Raw genomic sequence first — 26855 nt, 5'->3', positions numbered from 1 at the left:
GTAGCATATTTATTTATATGTATATGATTATACATGTAGTCAATGAGTAATTTATTACAGGGATTTGACCATATACAATTGTGGGAGCTGGCCAAGCAGTCCCCGTAAGGCTGTTGTCTTTGTGTCTGCTCTTGGAGCTTAAAGTCTGCAGGAAAGTCTGGAAGGGAAACTATGACCTGGAAGCCATCAGAATTGACTGGAATCTGTCATTCTCACTGCTTCCAGTCTTGATGAAGCAACTGCCTTCCATCACGGAACTAAACGCACACCTGGCCAGGAGTCAGAGATGCTGAGAGAGGGTCCAGGGGAACGTGGCTCAGTTGTAGGCCCAGCTGCCTGCTGCACCAACAAAGTGAGCCAGCAAAGAAGTGGCATGTATGTGAGGCACCAAAGCACCTGCCCCGGGCTTCTGAGCATAAAAACAAGATGGCTGCTCCTTTGCTTTCATCCCTCCCCCCCTCCAAATCCTGCTTGAAAATCTCTCTTGTGAGATTAACAAGTCAGGAAATGACAGATGTTGGCGGGGATGCAGAGAAAGGGGAGCCCTCCTACACTGTTGGTGGGAATGCAAGCTGGTGCAGCCACTCTGGAAAACAGTATGGAGGTTCCCTAAGAAGTTGAAAATAGAGCTACCATATGATCCAGCAATTGCACTACTGGGTATTTACCCCAAAGATACAAATGTAGGGATCCGAAGGGGTATGTGCACCCCAATGTTTATAGCAGCAATGTCCACAATAGCCAAACTGTGGAAAGAGCCAAGATGTCCATCGACAGATGAATGGATAAAGAAGATGTGGTATGTATATACAATGGAATATTATGCAGCCATCAAAAGGAATGAGATCTTGCCATTTGCAACGACGTGGATGGAACTGGAGGGTATTATGCTGAGCGAAATAAGTCAATCAGAGAAAGACCTGTATCATATGACCTCACTGATATGAGGAATTCTTAATCTCAGGAAACAAACTGAGGGTTGCTGGAGTGGTGGGGGGTGGGAGGGATGGGGAGGCTGGGTGATAGACACTGGGGAGGGTATGTGCTCTGGTAAGCGCTGTGAATTGTGCAAGACTGTTGAATCTCAGATCTGTACCTCTGAAACAAATAATGCAATATATGTTAAAAAAAAAAAAAAAGAAGAAGATAGCAGGAGGGGAAGAATGAAGGGGGGAGGAATCAGAGGGGGAGACGAACCATGAGAGACGATGGACTCTGAGAAACACACTGAGGGTTCTAGAGGGGAGGGGGGTGGGAGGATGGGTTAGCCTGGTGATGGGTATTAAAGAGGGCACACTCTACATGAAGCACTGGGTGTTACGCACAAACAATGAATCATGGAACACTACATCAAAAACTAATGATGTAATGTATGGTGATTAACATAACAATAAAAAATTTTTAAAAAAAGAAAATCTCTCTTGTGGCCCACCCTAAATAAAAACATACTAACCAACACTTGGCATTATGACATGCTGTTTATTTTTATAGTTTCTATCTGGCTGGCCATATCTCTATTGATATAAAATTGTATTTCTCTGCAAATTTACTTAAGTTAAAAATTTTGAATCGAATTTGCAAATGACATATCTGATAAAGGGCTAGTATCCAAAATATATAAAGAACTAAAACTCAACACCCCCAAAAATGAATAATCCAACTAAAAAATGGGCAGAAGACATGAATAGACGTTTTTCCAAAGAAGACATACAAATGGCCAACAGACACATGAAAAGATGCTCAGCATCACTCATCATCAGGAAAATGCAAATCAAAACCACAATGAAATACCACCTCTCACCTGTCAGAATGGCTAAAATCAATGACACAAGAAATAACAGGTATTGGCGAGGATATGGAGAAAGGGCAACCCTCTTGCACTATTGATGGGAATGCAAACCGGTGCAGCCACTCTGGAAAACAGTGTGGACCTTCCTCAAAGAGTTAAAAATAGAACTACCCTACGATACAGCAATTGCACTAGTAGGTGTTTACCTGAAGAATAAAAAAATGCTAATTCAAAGAGATACATGTACCTCGATGTTTATAGCAGCATTATCTACATTAGCCAAATGTGGAAACAGCCCAAGGGTCCATCAGTTGATGAATGGATAAAGAAGATGTGGTATATATATACAATGGAATATTACTCAGCCATAAAAAGAATGGAATCTTGCCATTTGCAATGACATGGATGGAGCTAGAGAATATTAAGTGAAATAAATCAGAGAAAGACAAGTACCATATAATTTCACTCATATGTGAAATTTAAGAAACAAAACCATTGAGCAAAAGGAAAAAACAAGGCAAACCAAACAACGGACTCTTAACTCTAGGGAACATACTGATGGTTACTAGAGGGGAGGTGGGTGGGGGGATGGGTGAAATAGGTGATGGGGATTAAGGAGTGCACTTGTGATGAGCACCAGGTGATATATGGAAGTGTTGAATCACTATATTGTGTACCTGAAACTAATTTTACACTGTATGTTAACTGGAATTTAAATAAAGACTTAAAGAAAAAATTTGAATCTATTTAAAAGACTATTAATAGTAGAAAACAGAAAATGAGCACATAAAACTCTTGCAGGGGGTATCCAGGTGACCAAAGTTTGGGAAAAGCTGAGCTAGCCCTGTAATATTTCTTCAGAGAACACTAAAAATATGTTCTTTGCTTTCCTGACTCTGATTGGCCTGGTTTTGGGTTTGTTTTTTTTTTTTTGGCCTAAAAATTTTGGTTTTGATTAACCCACTACCGGCCTTTCACTGCCTCACTCAGGTATCACATTTGCAACCTTTTCCTTATTCTCCCAGTTGGAATTCCCATCCACTTTCTTTGTGTTCTCGTTAATCTCATATCTACCCTGGCTAATACTGCATTTGTCAAAATCGGCCTTGTGTTTGTAGCTTTGTGTATATTTGTTGTCCTCACCTGAATATATTTGCCTAGAAGGAAGTAATTGTTTCTTATCTATCCTTATTATCGCCTGAGGCTCATAATACGACGTGTTGCAAAGTGTTGGTACTCGCTCAAATTGGAGAATGAAGCTGAAGTAACAGAAGGAAGTGGTCAGGTGGTGGTATTACCATTTTATTCAGGAGAAAGATTGAGAGAGAGGGGGAAACAGATGCAGGTTAAATCACTGTTTACCCAAATGCTTAATTTGTCCAAAGTCTTAATTAGTGGTTGGAACCAGGATTAGGTCCTGGAATTACTGGGTTGTCATCCATCATCATCTTTTTTTTTTTTCCCCTACACCATTCTGCAAGGAATTGGTTAACAAAATATATCATAGGCTGTTACATATACGGTGGTGTGTTGGGTTTACTTGGAAGGATATAGAAATGTAAATTCAGGTTTCTTTCCTTCAGGAGAGAATCATTAACAAATCAGAATTTCACCATATCTACCCTGTTAAATAATTATACAGAATAGCATTTTCGCGGTAATAGTGTCGCCACCGAATAGATGCTTTGGATGTTAAGAAGGGAGCCCTCAGTGTGGTCTGGAGTGGTTTGTTGAAGACTTCAGAAGGGCTGAGCTTGAGCTGAACTTGGGAGCTTGGGTCTAAAGAGAAGTGGGAAGGTCATTTCACATGGGAAACCATAAAGGTGGGAAAAAACATGTAGAAGAGAGAACAGCCTGTAGCCTTGTACAACAAGTGTGACCCAGAGCAGTAGCCTTGAGCTCACGAGAGCGTGCTAGAGATGTGTGGGACCAGGTCTCCCCCAGGCTGTAGGATCAGACCCTGCTCAGTAACGTTTGGGAAGCGCCGATAGATACCATTTGTATGGGGCTGTACAGTTTAGGGTTGGCTGAAGAAGCATCCTATTTGACCCTCAGAATAGGTTAATTAGATACAAATGAATTAGATAAAGAGGGGGACTACCAGTGTCCAGTCTCACTGAAAGAAAACGTGAAGTTTGGAGAGGTTTTGATTTGCTGAGAGTTTACTTAGAGCTGAGGTTCTAACTCAGGCATATAGATTTCGTATGCTTTTCACACCACGTGATGAGAAGTCACGTTTGGGGATTTAAGTAGGCTAGTACAGAAAGCTTGAATGTGGATTAGGTAGCAGTTGGGCCATACAGTGGAGATCTGGAATGCTAGGACATTTATTACTTATCCACTAATACGTTTTGGCCAGAAGAGCTTCATGAGGAGCTTCTCAGGGAGACCTATCTGGCGGCATTACGTGGATGAATTAGAGTTGGGAAGAAACAGGACTCGAGACACCAGTTATTCAGAGCACAATAACTAAATATTTTAAATAAATAAATAAAATAAGTGGTATCGGTAAGTCACCTAACAAATAGTTATTGAATACCCAATTTGTGCTGGGCGCTGGGCATTTGGTCCTGCCGTCCATGATATGCTTGCTTAGGTCATGCTACTGGTTGAGTCAATTACATAACGGAGTCCTAAGTGCAGAAAAGACTAACAGTAATGATAACAATAAAGTCATCTTTGAATGTTCCTGGTTTGTTTGTTTTTTCCTCTGAGGAGCTCTGGCCTCAAAGTTCCGTGACTCCCATTCTCATCCTGGTTTCGCTATTAGTGTCATACGTGACCTTGAATGATTCACTTAATTGCTCTGTTGCCCATTTTTCCTACTTAAAACATCAGCGTCATACTTACCATGACTTCACAGCACAAGATATTGTGATGAGATCATTAATGGGGGACGTTTTTGGTTTCCGGAGTATTATAAAAGCTTATAATGCTGTCGACATAAATTCATTTTTTAAAACCTTCACTTTTTGCAACTTCAAAAATTTCAGTCCCCTGGTGCATGTTGGTCACTTTTCTAATTATAATGACATTGAAAGGGGGGAAAAAAGTGCAGCCATCTGGGGCACTTGTTCTTCCCTAGAGGTAGCGTTGGAGAAGATAATGGTCTGTTTGCGATGTGGTGGGCCCCATTCCGAAGGCACATGGATGGTGGTTTCTGATTGTGGCTTTAAGGCCCATCTGCTGATGGGTGCCATCATTAGACAAGAAGATGTGGGTGAATGTGTGCGCGGTTGTTGTGGAGTAATAGCAGAGACACGATCGAGAGAATATTTGGACTCTGGGGGAGAGAAGTAGGTGGCACCGTCCTAGAGTTCTGAGCTGCATATGCCGGACCCTTCTGGTGTCATAAAGCCATGGCGCTGGGTGTGCGGTTGAGGTCCCTGGGTGTACGAGTGTGTGTTCAGGGGCGGGGTGGGCACTGGAAACATTGTGAGGGGTGGGAGGAGGACAGAGATGAGAAGGTGAAAGTGCTTATTGAGGCGACAGGTTGCTAGGGATAATACTGATGAACTAAGTTTCACTGGTCCCTTCCATGAATTAGGATATGTATCAGCACCAGCTCTTTGTATCTGAACTGCTTTTTTTCATTTTTAAATTTAAATTTTTAATTCCACTATAGTTCACATACAGTGTAATATTAGTTTCAGGTATACAGTATAGTGATTCAACACTTCCATATATCACCTGATGCTCATCACAAGTGCCCTCCTTAATCCCCATCACCTGTTTCACCCATCCCCCCAACCCCCCTCCCCTCTGGTAACCATCAGTGTGTTCTCTGCAGTTAGAGTCTGTTTCTTGGTTTGTCTCCCTCTCTTTTTTTTTTTCTTTACTCGTTTGTTTTCTTTCTTAAATTCCACATGTGAGTGACATACAGTATTTGTCTTTCTCTGATTTATTTTGCTTAGCATTATACTCTCTAGCTCCATCCATGTTATTGCAAATGGCCAGATTTCATTCTTTTTTATGGCTAATATTCCTCTGTGTGTGTGTGTGTGTGTGTATACCACATCTTCTTTATCCATTCATCTGTCAGTGGACACTTGGGCTGCTTCCACAGTTTGGCCAAGGTAGATGATGCTGCTATAAACATCAGGGTGCATGTAGTTTCTGAACTTTCTGCACATCATAGCTATTGCTGAGAATGGTGGTTTCCATGAGAAAACACACCTCAGCTTAGAGGACCCTTTGAGCATTTCCTCTCTTACCTAGAGTAAGAAATATGATGTGTGAACGTATTTCCGGCAAAGCCCTTAGAACAGTTCCTGGCACCTAATTAGCCTTAAAGAACTGTTTGCTGTTGTTACTAGGGTTCCTGGTCATTTATTCATTCATTCATTCATTCACTTGAGTGTGTGCTATCACGTATCGAGGCCCTGAGGTGTTTGCTGTGGAAGCCCAGGGCTGGATCACACAAAGATCCTGTCCTCAGAGATGGAATGTTCTGCTAGGAAAATAAGATGAGCAAACACATAAATATAATGGAGTGAAGAAAGGGATATGTGTCTAACAAAGGTCTAGCATGGAGCTTTTGGGGGGTAGGCAGAAGCTGGAGAGGGCTTCCAGAGGGTTGGAGAGGAAAGCGAGGTGGGCGGGGGTGGTACCTGAGTTGCATCTGGGAGGATGGGAAACGTTCAGACTCTGCTGAACCTCGTGAAGTGCTTTCCAGGTGAAGGGAATGGTAGGACCAAAAGCAGAAAATAGCGTATTTAGAGAGAAAATATAACTAGTTTGCTTTGCCCAATTGAAGGCTGTGTTTTGAACATGTGTTCTGCCTCATCTCCAGAGTTCCCTTGCCCCATATTTTTTCATTTCTTTACCCATCAATTAAGTCCAGCAGATTGTAATAAGGAGGGGCAGTTACTAAAATGATGCAAACGGATTTGGTAATTATAGCGGCTGCTAAATGTGTAATCTCTCTGTTCTTGTAATTATTAAGGTTTTTATTTTTATAAACTGATTGCCTCTTGTTCTAAAACGTCCTTAATAGTATGCAAATAGGGGCCAGGAAGCAATAGAAATCTAGAAACATGATTTCCTTTGCATTCCACAATAAATCACCCACGCAGACTGACCGGTGGTGGCTTGAGATACCTCGAGAGGCCCACTGTCACTCGCCTCAAAATAGATTGGGGCTAGATCCGGGCTGCCTTCTGTCCTCGCAGCCTTTCCCAGAGTGCAAAAATCACACCTTGGGTTTTACATTAGCTTTCTGCTATGACACACACAATGTCATGACTTCTTTTCTCTTTCCTTGACGGTAATTCCATCATCTGCTTGTGATAAATCACTCTGCCTTTGGCGGTTTAGCTTATCCAGTTAACAGCTGAATATGCCCCTACAGAGTGGTGTGGAAGAAGCTCCAGGGTTCCCTGGTGGATGGAGCTGAAGCTGTTGGCAAGTCTCCACCTCTTTGTGCCTCAGTCAGCGCATCCATCCATTGGGGGTGTTACTGTATGCTGTGGAGAAATCACAGCCTTGTATTTTGGGAACACTTGTTCTGCTTAAAGGTATTTCAAGATAACCAGGTTCTAAGTTAATAGGGGTAATTTCTTAAAATAAGATTGTCTCACTTAGGGAGATCTCGCTGGAACAGACGAATTCTGTGTTTTCCTAATTTATTTGAAGCTTGAAATAATCATCCAACAACGAGAACTAATATAAATGGAAATTCATAGCATAAAAAGGCTGCAAAGGGCTCAACAGTTTATAAACCCAATTGTGAATAGCTATAAGGCCCAGAACAATCAGAGACAAATGGCTTATATGCTCAATAAATATTTCTAGAATGAATTTTTTTTTCCTTGGGAGAACAACTATGTTTAGATTAAACAGTGATTTAAGTAGGGCTAAGGGTTATAAAGTGAGTACCTCTTACTGGGATTTTGAATTTCTTTACATCTTATAAGTTGTGTACTATGTTTTAAAATAGTACCTATTCAAGTACGTATTATGATTACCTGTTTTAATAAAGTATTTTTGCTGGTGCTCACTCTCTATATTATCAAATGTATACTCTGTTTATATATTTTTTCTGTGTATATACTCTCTATACTCTGTTCTTTCCTTATATACACATTGTACATAGTCTATATGATTATATACTCTATGTGTATATACTCTGTATATTCTTTTACTATGTATATAAATATATTCTCTCTCTTTATATGCCGTTTTCTGAGGCATTTGACTATGCCACAAAGGGTTTAGATTGTGAATCCAAGGCCAAGATACTGGGGGGCCCTGATGCCTGCTTACCTGAACAGAGGGTGTAGTGTCGAGGGAAGATAGCTGGAATGTCAGTCTCCCAAATCAGAGCCAGTAATACCCCCCCCCCACCTTCGCCAGTGTTGAACCATCGGTGTGCCGTTTCCCGAGCATCAGAGGTATCTCAAATGTAGAAGGAGATCCCCCTGGAAAAAGCCCTAGGGTGCTTTACAAGGGGGATCGCCGACGACTCTGTCGGTGGTAGATCGGGAGGAAGCTTCCTTTTCCCGTTTCTGTCCTTCGCTTGGAGGTGCCTAGTTTTCCGAAAAGCCCGACACCGATCTTGTGAGGCCTTTACGCCTGCTGATTGCAATTCCAACACAGACGGGTTTGTGTGTTTGCTCCTTCAGCTCTACGTGGCCACGGAGGCCATCCTCATCGCCCTGGTGGGGGCCACGCCCGCGTTCCGCTGGGACCTGGCGGGGCTCCTGCCCAATCGGAGCCTCGGCAACCGGTCAGCGGGGGACGATCGCGCGCTCGGGGACTGGCTGCGGACCGCCAACGGCAGCGAGGTCCGCAAGCACGTGCACTTCAGCGGCAGCTTCACCTCCATCGCGTCCGAGGTAAGGCCGCCGGGGGGGGGGGGCGGGGGGGGCAGCCGGGTCTGACCGCGGGATGAGCGTGCCTCCCGTCCTCGCGGACCCGCTCGCCTGTCTGCTTGGTTTCAGGGTCGGCCCCGTCTTCAGTTAGCTGGCTAGTCACTTGAGAGTTAAAGGAGACCATCCTAGGGAAACACATTCCTTTTCCTTCTTGCTACAAAGGGCAAGAGCGGGAGCCTTCCCAAAGTGGTCAGTCGAAGATGGAAACTCCAGAAGAGCCGCATTGCACTTAGCGTGCCCTTCGAAAAAGTGAATGCAAACTGTCTTTTTTTTTTTCCTTTATATATTGCTGAATTCTATTTGCTAATGTTTTGTTAAGGATTTTTGCTTCTGTATACATGAGGGGTATTGATCTGTCGTGTTCTTTTTTTTTTTTGTCTGGTTTTGGTATCAGGGTGATACTAGCTTCATAAACTGAACTGGGAAGTATTCCACGCTTTTCTGTTTTCCAGAAGTGATTGGGTAAAATTGGTGTTCTTTAAATATTTGGTAGAACCTTCCAGTAAAATCATCTGGGATTTTTTGTTTTTTGTTTTAGATTTCTTTTTGGGGAGTTTTAAAATTATGAAGTCAGGGCGCCTGGGTGGCTCAGATGGTTAAGCGTCTGCCTTCGCCTCAGGTCATGATCTCAGGGTCCTGGGATCGAGTCCCGCATCGGGCTTCCTGCTCCTTGGGAGCCTGCTTCTCCCTCTGCCTCTCTCTCTCTCTCTCTCTGTCTCTCATGAATAAATAAATAAAATCTTTTAAAAAAAAATAAATAAATAAAAAATAAAATAAAATTATGAAGTCAATTTTCTTAAAGGTTATAGGGATATTTAAATGATTGTGAGTTGTGATTTAAATGATTTTGAATTGTGAGTTGTGGCAGTTGGTGCTTTTCAAGGAATTAGTCCATTTCATCCTAGATTTGTGTGTGTAGAGTCGCGCACTGTATTATCTTATTATCCTTTTGATGTCTGCAGATTCTGAAATGAAATCTCTCTTATGTCCTGATACTGGTAATTTGTGTCTTCTATCTGATTTAATTACTTGTCAGTCATACAGGTTTGTGTCTTTTTAAAGAACCAGCATTTTGTTCATTGATTTTTTTGCCCTATTATTTTTCTTTTTTTAATTGTATTGATTTCTGCTCTTACCTTTATTATTTCCTTTCTTCTGCTTGCTTTGGGTTTCTTTTTCTTTTTTTCTTTTTTAGGTTATAGACTTGATAGCCTGTATTTTTAATGAGTCTTCCTCTTTGCAAATGTAAGTATTTTAGTGCTATAAATTTTCCTCTCAGGACTGCTTTAGCTGTGACCCACAAATTTTGATATGCCCTATTTTTATTTTCATTTAGCTCAGTGTATTTTATTTCTTCTTATGACTTCCTCTTTGACCCAGCGATTATTTAGAAGTCTCTTGTTTAATTATCTAGTACTTAGAGATTTTCCTGTTAGCTTTCTGTTTTTGCTTTCTAGTTTGATTTCATTATGGTCAGAGGACACTCTGTCTGATTTCAGTTCTTTTAGATTTGTTGAGGTTTCTTTTATGACTCAGGATGTGGTCTCTCTTGGTGTATGTTCCATTGACACTTGAACCAACTACTGCTGTTGGGTAGAGTGTTTTATAAATATTGTTTAGATCCTGTTGGTTGATCGTATTGTTGACTTCTTCTGTATCCTTGCTGATTTTCTCCCTAGTTATTCTAGAGATTGTTGAGAGAGGGGTGTTTATGTCTTCAGTTCCAAGTTTATTGATTCTTTCATCTGTCCCTTTCATTCTGCTGTTGAACCTACTCATTGTATTTTTCTTTTAGTTCTAAATTTTTCATTTTGTTCTTCATATATTTTATAGCTCTGTTGTTTAGTCTGTACATATTGGTGATTGCTATGTCTTCTTGGTGGATTTACTTTTTTTAAAATCATCTTATAATATACCTCTATGTCCCTGGTAATTTTCTATGTTCTGAAATGTGGTTTAACACTAATCTAGCCACTCCTGCTTTCTTCAGTTAATGGTGGCATGATATGTATTTTTGCCCTTTTTACTTTCAACTTGCCTATATCATTATGTGTGAAGTTAGTTTCCTGTAGACAGCATAGAATTGGGTCAAATTTTTTTTTTTAAGATTTTATTTATTTGAGAGAGAGAGAGCACAAAGGGAGACTGAGAGGGAGAAGCAGACTCCCCGCTGAGCAGAGAGCCCACTGTGGGACTTGATCCCAGGATCCTGAGATCATGACCTGAGCCAAAGGCAGAAGCTCAACTGACTGAGCCACCCAGGTGCCCGAGTTGGGTTAAAATTTTAAATCCACACCATCAATGTCTGTCTTTATTTGTGTTTTTAGATAATTTACATTTGATATATTTATATGCTAGAACTTACGTCTTCCAGTTCATTATTTTTTGTTGTTTTCTATTCTCTGTTCTTTTCTTTAATTTTTCCTATTTTTCTGTAGGTTACTTGATCATTTTTTAGTATTTTATTTCGACTTACAGTTTTTTTTTTTTTCAGGATTTTATTTATTTGACAGAGAGAGACACAGAGAGAGAGGGAACACAAGCAGGGGGAGTGGGAGAGGGAGAAGCAGGCTTCCCGCTGAGCAGGGAGCCCGACGTGGGGATCAGTCCCAGGACCCTGGGATCATGACCTGAGCGGAAGCAGACGTTCAATGACTGAGCCACCCAGGCGCCCCTTGACTTACAGTATTTTTTGAGTGTATCTCTTTGTATAGCTTTTTTAGTGATTGCTCTTGGCATTGCATTATATATACATAACTTACCACAGTCTACTGATATTGTCAGATCTCCAGTTTGAGTGACATACAGAAATTCTACCTCACTTTACATTCCTTTGCCCTCTTCTGTTTATAATATAATTGTCTTAAATATGGTCCCACATACTCTTGGAATCACATTACACAGTGTTCTGTTTGCTTCAACCATCAAACATCATTTAGAAAACTCAAGAGAAGCAAAGTTTGTTGTATTTACCCCAACTTTTTCTTACAGTGTTCTTTTTCCCTTACTGATGTTCCAAGATCCCTTTTTTATGTTTTCTTTCTTTTTTAGAGAACTTCTATTAGCCACTGTTTTAGGGTAGTTGTGATGGTGACACATTTTCTTAGTTTTCCTTCATCTGAGAATATCTTGATTTCTCCTTCATTTCTTGTTTTCACTGGTAATAAAATTCTTGGTTGACAGTTCATTTCCTTCAGCATTTAAAAACTCCTGTGCCACTTTCTTCTGGCCTCCATGGTTTCTGATGAGAAATATGCTATTATTTGAATTGTCTTTTTCCTATAGTGAAAGTGTCATTTCCTTCTTGCTACTTCCAAGATTTTTTAGTGTTTTAATCGCTAGTGTTTAGAAGTTAGATTATGATGTTTCTTGGTGTGGATTTCTTCAAGTTTATCTTCTTTGGGATTTACTGAGCTGCTTGGATCTGTAGGTTTATGGCTCTTGACAAATTGAGAAATTTTCAGCTATTATTTATTCAAGTACTCTTTTTTTAGCCTATCCCCCTTTCTCCTTTCTTTCTAGAACTCCAAGACAGAAATATCAGTTCTTTTGTTATAGCCCCATAGCTTTGCTCATTTTCTTCTGTCTAGTTTATTTTTGTCTTCATATTGGATATTTTCTATTGTTTTATTTCCAAGTTTATTGATTCTTTCATCTGTCCCTTTCATTCTGCTCTTGAACCTATTCATTGTATTTTTTTTTAGTTCTAAATTTTTCATTTTGTTCTTTTTAAAATACATTCTCTTTATTTGGTGAGACTTTCTGTATTTTCACCGAGTCTATTTTGTCATCAGTTTCAAGCATGTTTGCAGGTGCTCATTGAAGCATGGTTGTTATGGCAGCTTTAACATCTTTCTCAGATAGTTCTAACATCTCTATCATCTCAGCAGTCTTTTTTTCATTCTACTTTGAGATTTTCTGGTTGTTAGCATCACGAATTATTTTTGTTTGAAACCTGAAGTTTCGGGGATTATGTTAAGAGGTTCTGGGTCTTAGTTAAATCTTCCGTATTAGCTGACTTTCTCAGACTCAGCTCTGACACAGAAAGAGGGGAGGGGTGCCTCATTACTACCTCGTGGTGGTGGAAATCCAGTCTCCCCGTGTGCTCACACTGACATCAGTGATGGTGGTAGTGATGGTGATGGTATGGAGAGCTCCTCAATGCAGGCGGCAGCGATGAAAGTGCTGGCTCCCTGCTTGTCTTTTTCTGACACATCCAAATGGAGTGAAGTGGGATGACTTATGACTGCCCAGCCGGGGAGGGGGAGATATTTAGGTTCCCCACTTAGCCTTTGTTCCTGTGAATGGGGTTAGAGCCATAGCTTTTGTTTTTGTTTTTGTTTTTGTTTTGTGGTGGTGAATGGCTGGAATAAAGCAGTTCTTGTCTAAAAATGTCCTGTCCTGCTGGGCTGCCCCTTTCCTGGGCCTTTGGCTGGAGAGAGCAGGCTTGGTTGGGGCTTCTTTTGTCATTCCTCTTGGCATTTCTGAGTTGCTCCCTGCTCCAGCACCCAGTGTCGGGTATGTGAGGCAAAGAGAAACCCAGGGACTCACCACCGGGTCATTCCTTGGGTCCCCGGGTCCTCGCTGGTCTTCTCTCCACCTTTCAGAGTTGTCTTATGTTTGTTTCGTACATGATGCCCAGGGTTTTTAGTTGTACATAGTGGGAAAAACAGGGAAAAGTACACTTACTCCATTTGCCTGGAGCTGAAAGTCCTCCTGTGTCCTTTTGACGTGCCCATCACTTTGGGGTTTTTTTGAGCACTTAAAAAATTTGGGGCATAACAAGATATTCCAGATTCATCTTTCACCTCCCCCTATTCCAACTGTGAAATTAGCCATTTCTCCAAAAGGCCCTTGTTCTGTTTATTGCCCCCATAGGATTTTGCAGTGGGTGAGAGCCATAAGTCTGCACTCCCAACAAATCCATTACCACATTACAATGAAAGTGGATCTCAGACCAAATTCTGCCACATGTCAAAACATTTATTAACTCAATTCTTATTATCAGAGAAACACAGAATAAAATATCTTGCAGGCTTGAGAAGTCCTAGCTCTGTGGTTTTATTGGTGTTCTGAATACTGTTTACACAAAAGGTCACTACAGAAAAACTCCCACTTTTCCGTAGGGAGGGTACTGACACTTCCCCTCCCCACCAGCCTCAAGCAGGCAGACTCTCCCAGAATTCATACTGTCTCAGGACCAAGGAGGGATTTTAGCCTAGGGCATCACTCCTATATAAAGAATACAGAGCACCCTGGATTATCTCACAAATCCACGGAAGGGCAATGAATGTCTCTAAAATATATTGAGCTAATTCATGTACCTTGGGTGTCTTTAATTTCACCAGAGATAGCCCATTTTTTTAGTAGTCATCATTGCTAGTCAGCAGGCCACTATTTTAATCAGATAGAAGCAAAGTAAGCATTGCTGAAGACACCGTGATGACTGAAGTCCTTGTAGGAGCTCCCTCTGGAGAATGGGCTTTCTGAAGAGAAGGCCAGCTGACCAGCGCTGGACAGCGCAGCCTCGACGAGAATGCTCGTATACCAGCGTGGGAGCTAAGTAATGTTTATGCCGAATATCCCACAGCATGTGCTTCGTACCAGAAGGTAAATCGGATCCCATAGCAACACTGTGCTTCAGCACAGCAGACCTCAGTGCATTTCAGTGGAACTGAATTAAATTAATCCTAATGAAATCCGTAATTGGGAGCCCTTTTACATATCACCAGAGGGACACCATTATTAGCAAATATTCCTTGAGCAACTACTGCTCGCCTGATTCTAGAGAAAGCCTTCATAGCCAGCTAAGGAGGGAGAGCGCCCTCAGACCCTACGCTCCAGGACAGCGGGAAGGGGCGCCCTGGTCACCAGCGCACCTCCTGTGCTGGCACCCCGGGGGCTCACCCTTCACAGGGCTCGACTGGAGGCTGAATATGGACACAAGGGAGCACGGAGAGCTACTGCTCCCCAGATAAAGAGTTGGTAGATGCAGGAGAAGTGGGATGGAATAGCTTCCCCAGCAAGGGCTGGCGATGTTTAAAGCAGCTCTGAGAAAAAAAAGACGATGGGCTAAGATGGCCTCGCCTTACCCGCCTGTCATGTCTCCCTGACCACGGCTGGGGCGCATCTGTGAGTCACTGTCCTTCTTGCCATCTGCTTTTGTCATCACACCATGACTGTGTGTCTGTCTCCCTCCCTCCTCTCCTCTCCCGTGCTCTCTCTTTTCTCTTTCTTTCTCCTGCTCCCTATCATTTTGTCTTTCGGCACCTGTGTCTCTCTCTTTGCACCTCTCCCCATCTGAGTTTCTCTGCCTTTCTCTTCTGCCTCCTATTTCTTTCTCTCTCCCTTTCTCTGTGTCTCTGTCTCACTGGCTGCCTCTGTCTTGCCTTTCTCTCTGTCTCTTTTCCCACGTTTTTGCCTCATTCTCTCTGCCTGTGTCTCCCTGGTTTTCTCTTTGTGGCTCACTCTTTCTTCCCGACCCCCTCTCCCTCCTCCTGTTACTCACCCGTCCTTTCTCATTCCCAAGATGCACAAAGACTTGGATATATATGCTGCTATCCATCTGGTTTATACGTCTACCATTATAGATTTATAGGTGCCTGCTACATTCCTCCCCTGGTAGAGAGGCACACATCAGGTTCCCATCCCATCGGGAGGTCAGGCGGTTATCTACCTCAGGGGAGGATCTCAAGGCAGATATTCTCTGTGCAGACAATGATCCTTGTCTCTAGCAGGTGCTCCCAAGATGGGTCCAGAATGGCGGGTGGGGGTGGGGTCGTCCAGCTGCACAGTTGGGGATATCAATGCACCACTGCTCGGTGGGATCTCCAGGGGATGTTCCACAGGGATGCCGGTGTCATGATTTGGGATGAATTATCTTTGGAGCATCCGGGATGCTACACCGGCTGCTTCCGGCCTGAGTGGGTTCATAATGCTTTGCAACGGTGGCCGTGGCCTGCCCACTCTGTGGATGGAGGAGTACAGACAGAGGCCCACAGTCCCCGTGGGATCCTCAGCTGCAATGAGACCATTCATACCAAGAGCTTGTGGCTGCAGTTGAGTTTCATAAGGTTTGGTAGGTAGAGGACAGTGAAGAGGCCGATAACTGTGACTACCTTTTCATTTGCTCTTGTGTGAGCGGCTCTCTCTCAGAGACCTTCCCCATGTGCTGCTTAGTTAGCCCTGCCAGTAGCCCTGAGCTATAGATGGAACAACTGGCATGTAGAGAGTTTAGAGAATTTGCCCGAAATCACACATTTAATAAGTTGCTGGTCTGGGTTCAGTGAGCTCCTATTCTTTCCACTACCCCAGTGATTTTCAAAAAAAAATTTTTTTTTGGAACTAACAGAAGCCTTTAGGTTTAATGGTATCTCAGTATTTAGAAGAGCTAGGTGCTTTGCTGCTGTCAGTGAAGAGGAGCGGGCTCCAGGGTCCCAGTGCCTCCCCAGTCGTTGCCAGCCGTCCTCGGCAGCTCAGAGCACTTCCGCACAGAACAGGGGGAGGAGCTGGGCTCCGCCTGGGAAGAGTGGGTGCAAGTATGGGTGGGTGGATTGGTGGGAACAAAGGTGGGCTAAGTGACCATAGCACAATGGCACATGAGCGAAGTAAATACCTGCCCCGGGCTGCCCATCACCTGCTTGGATTTGCCTCTGACAGTGAATTCTAAGGAGGAAGGGCAGACAGTCATAGTGTTTGTACTGTGGCTCGTAAATGAAAAATACCAGAATTTGGGGGGGGGCTCAGAGTAGCTGGCGACTTACTCAAGGTCACACAGTAAATGGTGGAGCCTGGCCACAGATTCCTGTGGCATGTGACCGAAGCAGAAGGAAAGAGGGAATCAGCCTACCTGCGAATCTGTCACTCCGCAGATAGCTTGCCTTCCCCAAGGTGATCATGCAACTCTCAGGATATTTGTATCCATCTCGTGGGGATCCTGGCTAGCAGTTCCCCCCACCCCAACCCTCCAAAAAAAACCAAAACCCGAAAAACACACAAGTACTACCAAAGTAGTAACGATTCAGTTAAGCTTTAATAATTGTCAAGCCCAAAGAAACTTAGCGGTTTACTGATATAACCAAAAGTAGCCAGGGAGAATGAGGTCCAACAAGCAGCAGCCCCCGAGCTCCACGGAGGTTTGCCTGCATCAGGCTCTTCAACCAGCTGCCCTCCGTGACGGGGCCACCCACGTCTCTCCTCCGAATATATTCAGGCAGACCCAAGAGGATGCTCGTCTGCTTTCCATTTTTAGTGCAGATCTCATGTTTTCCCTGAAGTCATTTCATTTTATTTCAGGGTACAAATAAAGCATCCAGCTCGTGTACCCTCATGCCCAGCACGCAGGGTGTGCGAGTCCCGTGTGAATTCCCGCACTCTCTTTCCGCCTTGGACACCGGAGGCCTGTGTGGGTGGTGTTTGGGTCCTGGAGTGGTTCGAAGCAGGTGGTATGGGTGGTTTCCAAGTTTCCTGCAGCCGCTACCAAAATGACAGGCAGCAGAGAAGCCACGGCAGAGGGAAGAGTAACGAGAATGAGGATCAAGGAGCTGCCACTGGGGCCAGCAATGCTGGGTGGGATGGGAATTGCAGTCACTCCTTAGCCAGCCCCTTTTTAAGGGCTGCTCATCTCTGCGCCCCCAGTTGAGCTCATCTTTGTTTCGGTGCATGCGGTCCCCAACCAAACCCTTCATGAATTTCTCAGCATTAATTCAATTTTAATTACCTCTGTAGTTTCTCGGTTGCTCCTCCAAATCTACAAAGTGGTGGCATTGAAACTGGTCCCGGAACTTGTCAGGTAACTTATCCATTAGTTGGTAAATATTCTTAATATATAGATTTGTGGTATATAGATACGATATGGTTTTTATTGAAATAATTTGGTATAAAATGAGAGTTAAAAAAAAAAAAGCAAGTATAAAGCCCGTTGACCTCACATAAAACCCCTGAAAATAAATATCAAGATAGAGCCCGTAGAATCCTATAGTTTAAGCAGATTGTATTTAAAAATGCATATTTTAAACCCCCCACCCCCTGCACCTTATTACATTCAGGTCAGGGCTTGCAGAAGTTATTCATGGAGGGTTTGGGGAAGGGTGAATAAAAGGTTATGTAGATGTGATTAACTTGGTATTAATGCAAAAAAGAACCCCTCTAATCTAGAAGTATTGACTATTTTAAAATAAGCTAGTAGCCATTGGGGTGAATTTATGTAGCAAATTGCTGTCTGCTGTATTCAAATTATTCCCCGAGCTCTGACTCATTCAGAAAGTACCAAATATCACGGAGGCACACAATTATCATGCTTAATTAATGTTTGCACCAAAAAGAGTAAGGTTGGAATCTTTAATATCATCGTCGATATTGAAGAACTGAAATTGACTGATTATTCTCTTGAGATTAATATATTTTCCCCAAGACATACCCTGGGGTCAAAAGACTGAGTATTAAAACTATGTGAAAAATTCACTGCAATAATTGCTTTAGGGGCTCATTTTTTTTAATGTCTTGCTTCCTTATGCGGGTACCACTGATTGTTATAGCCTGCACACTTCACCCATTAAGTGGTAATTCACAGTGACAACTACATTGAAACGAAGCAAGTTAGTTAATTACCATGAAACCATCCCTGAAATACCCTGTCCGAGGGCTCCCGAGTCACTGGAGGCCTCTGCTTACCTGATTTTCTCCTGAAGTGAGATCTTCCTGCACAAAGCAGTGAACATGTTTATGGGGCTACAGGACGGTGGAGGGCTGCAGCTTGGTTGGGCTGGTTACTGAGAATCTTTGAGGGAGCCGAACCCGGCTTGCTGCTGACCCTGTGGGGATTCCTTGAGGATTGTCCTGCAGGTGCATGGGGGACCCTGTTGCTGTTCCAGTCCTGCAGCCTCGAAATACAGACACGCTGAGGGTCTGGGTCGGGCTCTGGCCCTTGTCCTATGACCTGGTTTTCACCAAAACAGGACTGGGGGTGAGCAAGAGCTCTGTCAGTAAGCACGTGCCCAGTGCTGTCTGCCCATTTTGGCTGGCCTGTCTGGACTGCTGGGTGAAGCTTCCTTTGTCTTCCTTTTTCTTGGTGATCAAGTAGGCTGTGCCATTGGGTCCTTTCCCCCCCACAGGGAGGTCCGAGTTGGGACTAGTGATGTACCCCGGGACTAGTGATGTACCCCGGGCTCGTACATAAAAGTTCACCTTTAGAAGAGACACGGCAGCCATGCGAGGGGCTTGGGTGCCCCTCAGAGACCTGCCATGGCCCCCGCCTGGCTTGCTGCCCCCACCCCTATGCTCTGTGGGCTGTTCACGGCAGTGTTCCTCCTCCTCCCTGCTACTCCCAGTGGGGCTCTCTGTGGGCCAGTGAAAGTGCTTTCAGGGGCCACACTGCTTCTGTCACTCAGGCTTTTGGAAGTATGTTTCAGTGGCACAGATTTTGCCTCTCTAGCCAGAAAACTGCAATGGTTTTGTTGGGGGGAGGGGGGTGTTTCTCCATAGTTTTCTTTCTCATTGATGTAGAGGCTAAAGATAAAGCCAAAGGATTCTACATGTCATATGGAAGACAGAAACCCCTCTGATTCCAGATCTGCCTCGTTCTTACTGTTGCAAGAACACCCCTCAGTGGCTCCTGAGTGACGAGGAAGGCAGTTCCTGCCCTGCCTATCCATAAGCTCACAACTTGGTCCTCGAGGTCGTGACATTGAGATGTTGTGTGTGAAGATGCCTATAAACCATAACACTCACTCTTGTTACATAAAGAATTCAGCAAATATTTCATTAAGTGCCGGTCCTGTCACATAAGCACTTAGACACCAGTATGTCCTTAAGAAGCTCACAGCACTGTACGCGAGAGACAAGTCAACGTGTAGTTCACCGAACATCATTTTTGAAGCAAAAATAGGGAGAGAGCAGAATGGAGAACGTGGTCAGCTCCAGCGGATCAGGCAGGGCCGTGGAGGGTGAACAGGAGCTCACCAGGGACGAGGTGGGGCTGGAGTGAGCGTGGGAGGACAGGGCACTGCCTGAGCCGAGAGCAGTCAGTTCCTGGAGGTGCCAGGCTTCACATGAAAGTGGGGTGATGGATGTTTGCTTTCTGTGGGGAGCCATGCCCTCCCCGGGGCTCTGCATGCCAGTAGCCCTCCGTTATTCACTTGTGAGTGAGGCGTTATTCACATTCACCCGCTGTGGGTCCAAACAAGGAGGACAGGCACGCACAGCCTCCTCAGGGAAGGGAGAGGACCCACTGCTTGGATAGCTTAGGGTGCATGGTTTTAATTTACCATGCACTGTCTGTTCTGTTACAGTGGTCTGTGGCTACAGCGTGTTTCTCAACTCTTATTCCATGAAATGTCACCATACATGGCGGGGGAGGGGGGAACGGACAGTTCAGGTCACAGGAAAAAACTGAAGCAGAGACAGACAAATTTGTGACATTGACAGAGCTGGTGAGAAGTTGCGCAGGGCAGAGACCGGATATGTGTCTGAATTCTCAGAGTTCATTTAAGAAGGGTTCCTCTTGCTTTTTCACCTTATTCACGACCAATTTAAGAAGCATCTTGTAATCTGTGTTCCAGTGCCATAGGGAAGGGATAGCATCGTGCTGTTCAGCAGAGGGAAAAAAAAAAAAAAGCAAACAAGCTGGGGGTGCGTTTTTGTGTCATGTGGGTATATGAGGATATCAATAGTACATAAAAGTTCAATTAAAAATACAGAAATTTTAGGGGCACCTGGGTGGCTCAGTCACTTGAATGTCTGACTCTCAGTTTTGGCTCAGGTCATGATCTTATGGGTCATGGGCTGGAGCCTGGCATCTGGCTCTCTGCTGAGTGGGGAGTCTGCTTGAGATTCTCTCTCTCTGCCCCTCCCCCCAACTCGTGCGTGTGCACGCACGTGATCCCTCTCTCTCTCCCTCTCTCTCTGAAATAAATAAATCAATCCTAAAAAAATACAGAAATTTTAGGTATTTGTATTTAAAACATATACTGTGGAATGTGATAAATCCCTCCTTGCCTCAAATAAAACACTTTGGAAGTTGATTTTTAAGTACATTATTCTGTTCTCTGCACTCCCAGCCTTCTCATGTTCCCAAGCACAAGGCCTACATGATTTAACTAATTCAAGCATACAGTACTCAAAGAAGGTGGTGTTGAGACCAATGCCAGCATCGGGTGCAGGCTCCCTGGTTTACTCTAGGGTGATCGTGTCTGAGCTACAGCTGCATCATCTATAAAATGGGAATAATAATAATAATAATACCTGTTATAAAAGGTGTTTGTTGGGATTAGGGGAGAATATTATGTGAGAGTTGGTTGGTTTTTAGCTATCTGGTTGTAAGGTGCTGAGCCTTCCCATTTGATATGTCTTTGATACATAGTTTTCATCACTTGGACATTAATTTTGTTTTTAGGATTGTATAAGCATGCAGTCCACTTTAAAGCAATAATTAATTTTTTTAGATTATCCTATTTCTGCCATGTCAGAAAAATGACTGTTTTGACTTGTGACATTTCCATAAAGCTGAAGGTTTGATGATTTCAAGGGAGATGCTAAAAACACATTTTGTTATTTCCTTTAAAACTTATCTTCAAGCGGGCACCTGGGTGGCTCAGTTGGTTAAGCGACTGCCTTCGGCTCAGGTCATGATCCTGGAGTCCTAGGATCGAGTCCCGCATTGGACTCCCCACTCGGCAGGGATTCTGCTTCTCCCTCTGACCCTCTCCCCTCTCATGCTCTCTATCTCATTCTCTCTCTCAAATAAATAAATAAAATCTTTAAAAAAAAACACAAAACTTCAAGCTTCACTCAATCTGTGATTGATCTATTTGGCATCATACAATAGCTATTCATGGATGGCTCAACCCAAGTCTCTATTTCCAGCTTGAATCCATTCTCTTCTCTAATCCCCCACCCCATCCAGGCTGGTTTGGATCACCGTAATGACCTTTGACGGGTCTATTCCACTCTCTGTGTTGCAGCTAGAGCACCTTCTCTTGACATCCACAATACTTTACCCCTTTATGGGAGGGGCCATCTTATTCTTAGCCTCGGAGCAGTAAGAATCCAAATATGAGAAAGCCTCCTGGATGCTTCACTCCTACCCAGTGTTGTCAATAGTCAACATTCTTCACTTCTGCTTGCGTGCCTTTTTTTCATCCTTAAGAGCTAGATGGCTCTGCATGGCACCTGGCTCTGTACTCAAAACCAGCATTCACCGTATTTATGTTCCTTTCATCTTTTATTTGTGAGGCACCTGCTGCTGGTGCCTGATTTTCCTGCAGGCCTACTTTCTTTTGATGAGTAAATGCCAGTGCCTTTAGTGCTGGCCCGCTCAAATCCTTTTTGAAAATACAGTATAATACATGCCCGGCTTATGAACTCAATGATTGTGATAATCATATGATCAAAAATACAGATGTTGGCGCCAAAGGCAAGGGAAGCAAGGGCAAAAATGAACTATTGGGACTTCATCAAGATTAAAAATCTTCTGCACAGCAAAAGAAACAGTCAACAAAACCAAAAGACAACCGACAGAATGGGAGAAGATATTTGCAAATGACATATCAAATAAAGGGCTAGTATCCAAAATCTATAAAGAACTTATCCAACTCAATACCCAAAGAACAAATAATCCAATCAAGAAATGGGCAGAGGACATGAAGAGACATTTTTCCAAAGAAGACATCCAAATGGCCAACAGACACATGAAAAAGTGCTCAACATCACTCGGCATCAGGGAAATCTACATCAAAACCTCAGTGAGATACCACCTCACACCAGTCGGAATGGCTAAAATTAACAAGTCAGGAAACGGCAGATGTTGGCAAGGATGCGGAGAAAGGGGAACCCTCCTACACTGTTGGTGGGAATGCAAGCTGGTGCAACCACTCTGGAAAACAGTATGGAGGTTCCTCAAAAAGTTGAAAATAGAGCTACCATATGATCCAGCAATTGCACTACTGGGTATTTACCCCAAAGATACAAAAGTAGGGATCCGAAGGGGTACGTGCACCCCGATGTTTATAGCAGCAATGTCCACAATAGCCAAACTGTGGAAAGAGCCAAGATGTCCATCGACAGATGAATGGATAAAGAAGAAGTGGTATGTATATATAATGGAATATTATGCAGCCATCAAAAGGAATGAGATCTTGCCATTTGCAACGACGTGGATGGAACTGGAGGGTATTATGTTGAGCGAAATAAGTCAAACAGAGAAAGACATGTATCATATGACCTCACTGATATGAGGAATTCTTAATCTCAGGAAACAAACTGAGGGTTGCTGGAGTAGGGGTGGGTGGGAGGGATGGGGTGGCTGGGTGATAGACACTGGGGAGGGTATGTGCTCTGGTGAGTGCTGTGAATTGTGCAAGACTGTTGAATCACAGATTTGTACTTCTGAAACAAATAATGCAATATATGTTAAAAAGAAAAAAAGAAGATAGCAGGAGGGGAAGAATGAAGGGGGGGGAATCGGAGGGGGAGACAAACCATGAGAGACGATGGACTCTGAAAAACAAACTGAGGGTTCTAGAGGGGAGGGGGGTGCGAGGATGGGTTAGCCTGGTAGTGGGTATTAAAGAGGCACGTTCTGCACGGAGCACTGGGTGTTATGCACAAACAATGAGTCATGGAACACTACATCAAAAACTAATGATGTAATGTATGGTGATTAACATAACAATAAATTTTTTTTAAAATACAGATGTTGTTTACAAGACGAAAATAGATTTAGCTAGGTCATCCTGAAAGACTGAAAATACCTTGTCTTTATATTCTTCCTTTTCTGTTAATGTATGGGGGAAAAAAGATTTCCAGCTTTTTCAATTTGCGAGTGATTTTTCAATTTGAAGTGAATTAGTATAAAAAGAACATTCTAGTTTTAGAATTTGGCTTGTCATTTAAAAAAATAATAGAGTCATCCCTTTAATAATCTCTAGCCAATTAAGGGTTTGAGTGACTTATAAATTTATGAATTTTACAATTTAGAGCCTCATAAAAAGCACATTTTTCAAGACTGTAACAGTTGTCACATGTAGTTTTATTATAGTTTAGGTTCCAATGTCCTGGTGATATCCTGGTTTGGATTTTACCTTGGTACTAAGTATTGACCAAAGGGACAAGAAAATGTGCTAGCAATTGAGTCTAGTCTGGCAGGTGACCTCTTTCCAAAACTTTAAAAATAAGTTACACCAGTACATCTTCTCAAATACTACCGGGACCACTGTCCTAGTGTATCTTGTCTGAACCTTGACAACATAAAACTCTTTAGATCACATGATAGGTATGTGATAAATATATAAAGTATATTTGAAAAGTTTTAAAAGTTGGAAACAAAACATTTAAACCAAAATCTCACATGTTGGGGGATGGTGCATGTGGAAAGCTGGTTGTAAACATATTGTCCTAAGTCTTTGAGTTGACGTTTCTGAATCCACCATACCCAGTTTACCTAGATTTGTCAGGGAGTTCTGCATTTCAGCTTTGCATGCTTTAATTTGCTTTTTTAAAATTTGACAATACCTTTTGATTTTTCTATCCATTCCTGAATGTACTCCAGGAGAAATAAGGAAGTGCTTTACCCCAATCAGCACTGACATGATGAAGAATTACTGGAAATTAATTTGACACATGAAACTGGCAGCCTGAGAATCAGAATTTGGAATTTGCTGGTCAAACATCTCATGGGCTGCTTCTTCCTAAAACTGCCATCCAAGTTGACAGCTTTCAAGTTGTTGGAAGGGTGACTATTATGGCCTTTTTGGTGGATTTGAGAAGTTCTGCAAATGTGGTCAACAGAACAGTTGATTATTGACAAGACACATTAGCCACTTTTTATTAATTAAGCAGAAAACAGATCAGTATTAGCTTAAACATCTTGGCCATATAAACAGACTAGGAAAAATTGACGTGCAGGATAATCAAAGCTAGAGGTGCTGGCTACATTTTGAAGGCATGAAAACACCAAAGCAAACACTAACACCATGAAAAACATAAAAAGAAATTGTTTAAACTTCAGTTTATTAAAAATGAGTACAATGAGGCCTTTTTTAATTGGCCATTGTAGGAGAAGGAATATCCCTGTGACAAATACAATCATCCATTTTCTAGGCCAACCAGATATCTAAGATTTGATTTATTTTTTAACCTGAAAAATGTCACCATAGACATTTCTCATGAGTTGAAAATTCTATCACAGAACTACCTATAATCCAAAATAATTAATTTTTCACAAAATAGAATTTCTCCTTCAAATTCCAGAACTCTTCTAATCTCTTTTATGTGAAATTTTACAATATATTTTACCCTTTTCTTTACACATTCTTAAATCTTCTTACCATGATTTAATCTTTTTGGCTGACTCAGGCCATACTTACTATAGAGTGTGGTGACCAGGGGTCTTGAACAGGCTCAAGAATATTAGTAGTAGGGTACTGGGGGAAGTGAGTTGGAAGAGTAGGGGATGGGAGGACAGCGAGTAGGATATTCACAATCAAGATTTCAGAGATGATACAGCTATTGAGGATGACCAGGTCTAAGACAGGGGTTCTTAACCTGATTACCTATGAGAATCATCTGAAGAACTTAAAAAATATGCCAATACCTGGGTCCTACCCCATTGTTCTCAGGGACCCAGGCTCCTTCAGCTTTTAACTTCACCATCCCTAAGATGTGGCCCTCTTCATCATGGCCCCAGATAAAGCTCCAGCTTTCATATGGACATACTAAGCACTAGGATAGAAAGGAAGAAGGGGCAAAGGGTAAATCAGCTGTCTCTTAACACAAAGCACCTGCCACATGGTGCTTCTGTTTGCGTTCATTGTGCAGAACTTGATAATGTGTCATACCTAATTGTGAGAGAGATTGGGACATTAGTCTTCAATCTGGGTAGCCATATGCCCAGCAAACATACTATTACTATGGAAGAGAGGAAGAGTGGTTATTTTAAAACAAGCTAGCATCTCTATCAGCTCTAGAAGGGTAGTGGATTACACCGTCTGGTAATGTGATTTTTAGACGATTTGATGATTTTGAAGCTTGGTTGTCTTCTCCCATCCCAGGCTCTCAGGTCCATGGGTGTAAAAGGAAAAGCAGTCTCCAGTTGAGAAGGATCCAGTTCACTGAATGATTTCTGCAAGGGATCACCAAGTTTCAATTAGGGCAAGAATGGGAAGTACAGGAAAGTTAATGGTGTAGGGGATTTTTCTGATGATGACATTATTTCTCTACCCACCATCCCCATATGTCTGCCTTTTCTCCTTAAATAGCATATATTCCATTATTACAATAATCACTCCTTTGCAAATCCCCATAATGTCCTGGTGCCTCTCTCGCTTTGTAGTACTTCCTGGAAGTCCCCAGCTCTATGTAAGCTTAACTCCCAACATCCTCCTCACAAAATTAGTAGCCACAAAGCTTTAATGTCTGTTCACCATGGCCTGGCAATCCCACAACATTTCCCTTGAATAGGTCATGTCTCACTCCTGAGAGGAGTCTGTCTGTCATATTCCTCCTGAAACCTGAAATGCCCCCTCCACTTCTCTCCTTCAGCTGGTGACCTCACTTGATACTTCAGTGAAAAAGAAATGAAGTAATCGGGTGGGAGTTTCTTCACTCCCTGCTTCTGAGCCCACCTTCTGCCTTCCTCTCTTGCTCGCTTTACTTTGCAGTGACATCTCCCAACTTCTGTGAGAGGCTAAGCTCTCTACACTGTAACTTAGGAGTTTTCTATAATGGGTCTTTTCTACTCAGCCTCTGAACATGGCAGTGTCCCGGGCCCCAGTCTTGAACCTCTTCCCTCTCTGTAGGTTCATAAGCCCTCATAACGTCTCCCTGGAGCTCAAGACTCATGTCCAGGTATCTGCTTGGCATCGCCACTTGGGTGTTTTATAGATCCTAACCTCTGCAAGTCCAAACAAAGCTCTTTCTTTCCCACCACATACGTGATCCCTGCTTGCCACCTTCTTCATCTCAATAAAGGTCATCCACCGAGTGGCCAAAGTTAACAACTTAGGTGAAACCCTTGATTCTCTGTCCCCCACCATATGTCATTCATCAGCAAGTCCTGCCAGTTCTGCCTTCAACATCCATCCTAAGTCCTCATAATCCTCCATCCCCATTGCTTCCACCCTCATCCAAGCTGCCATGGTCTCCTGAGTTAGTACAGTAGCCTCCCTGCTCCCACTTTTCTCTGTTGTAATGCATTCTCT

The 26855-nt window shown here is 43.0% G+C and overlaps 1 protein-coding gene across 4 annotated transcripts in view; it reads left to right on the top strand.

Moving 5' to 3' along the window:
• SLC22A15 (solute carrier family 22 member 15) overlaps positions 1 to 26855 on the top strand; it is a 76976-nt gene that overhangs the window by 7568 nt on the left and 42553 nt on the right. For all 4 annotated transcript variants that reach the window (XR_010410779.1, XM_064588585.1, XM_064588586.1 and 1 more), the window contains exon 2: positions 8413 to 8625. Coding sequence is in view for 3 of the 4 variants with exons in the window: in XM_064588585.1 (XP_064444655.1) it covers positions 8413 to 8625 (213 nt within the window). In the remaining variant the exon portion in view is untranslated. The remainder of the gene's footprint in view (positions 1 to 8412; positions 8626 to 26855) is intronic.

The sequence above is a fragment of the Mirounga angustirostris genome, unplaced genomic scaffold, assembly GCF_029215605.1.
Source record: "Mirounga angustirostris isolate CCGP_5_RB_7025 unplaced genomic scaffold, mMirAng1.0.hap1 SCAF_4, whole genome shotgun sequence".
Lineage (NCBI taxonomy): Eukaryota > Metazoa > Chordata > Mammalia > Carnivora > Phocidae > Mirounga > Mirounga angustirostris.
This window is presented reverse-complemented; position numbering and strand designations above follow the sequence as displayed.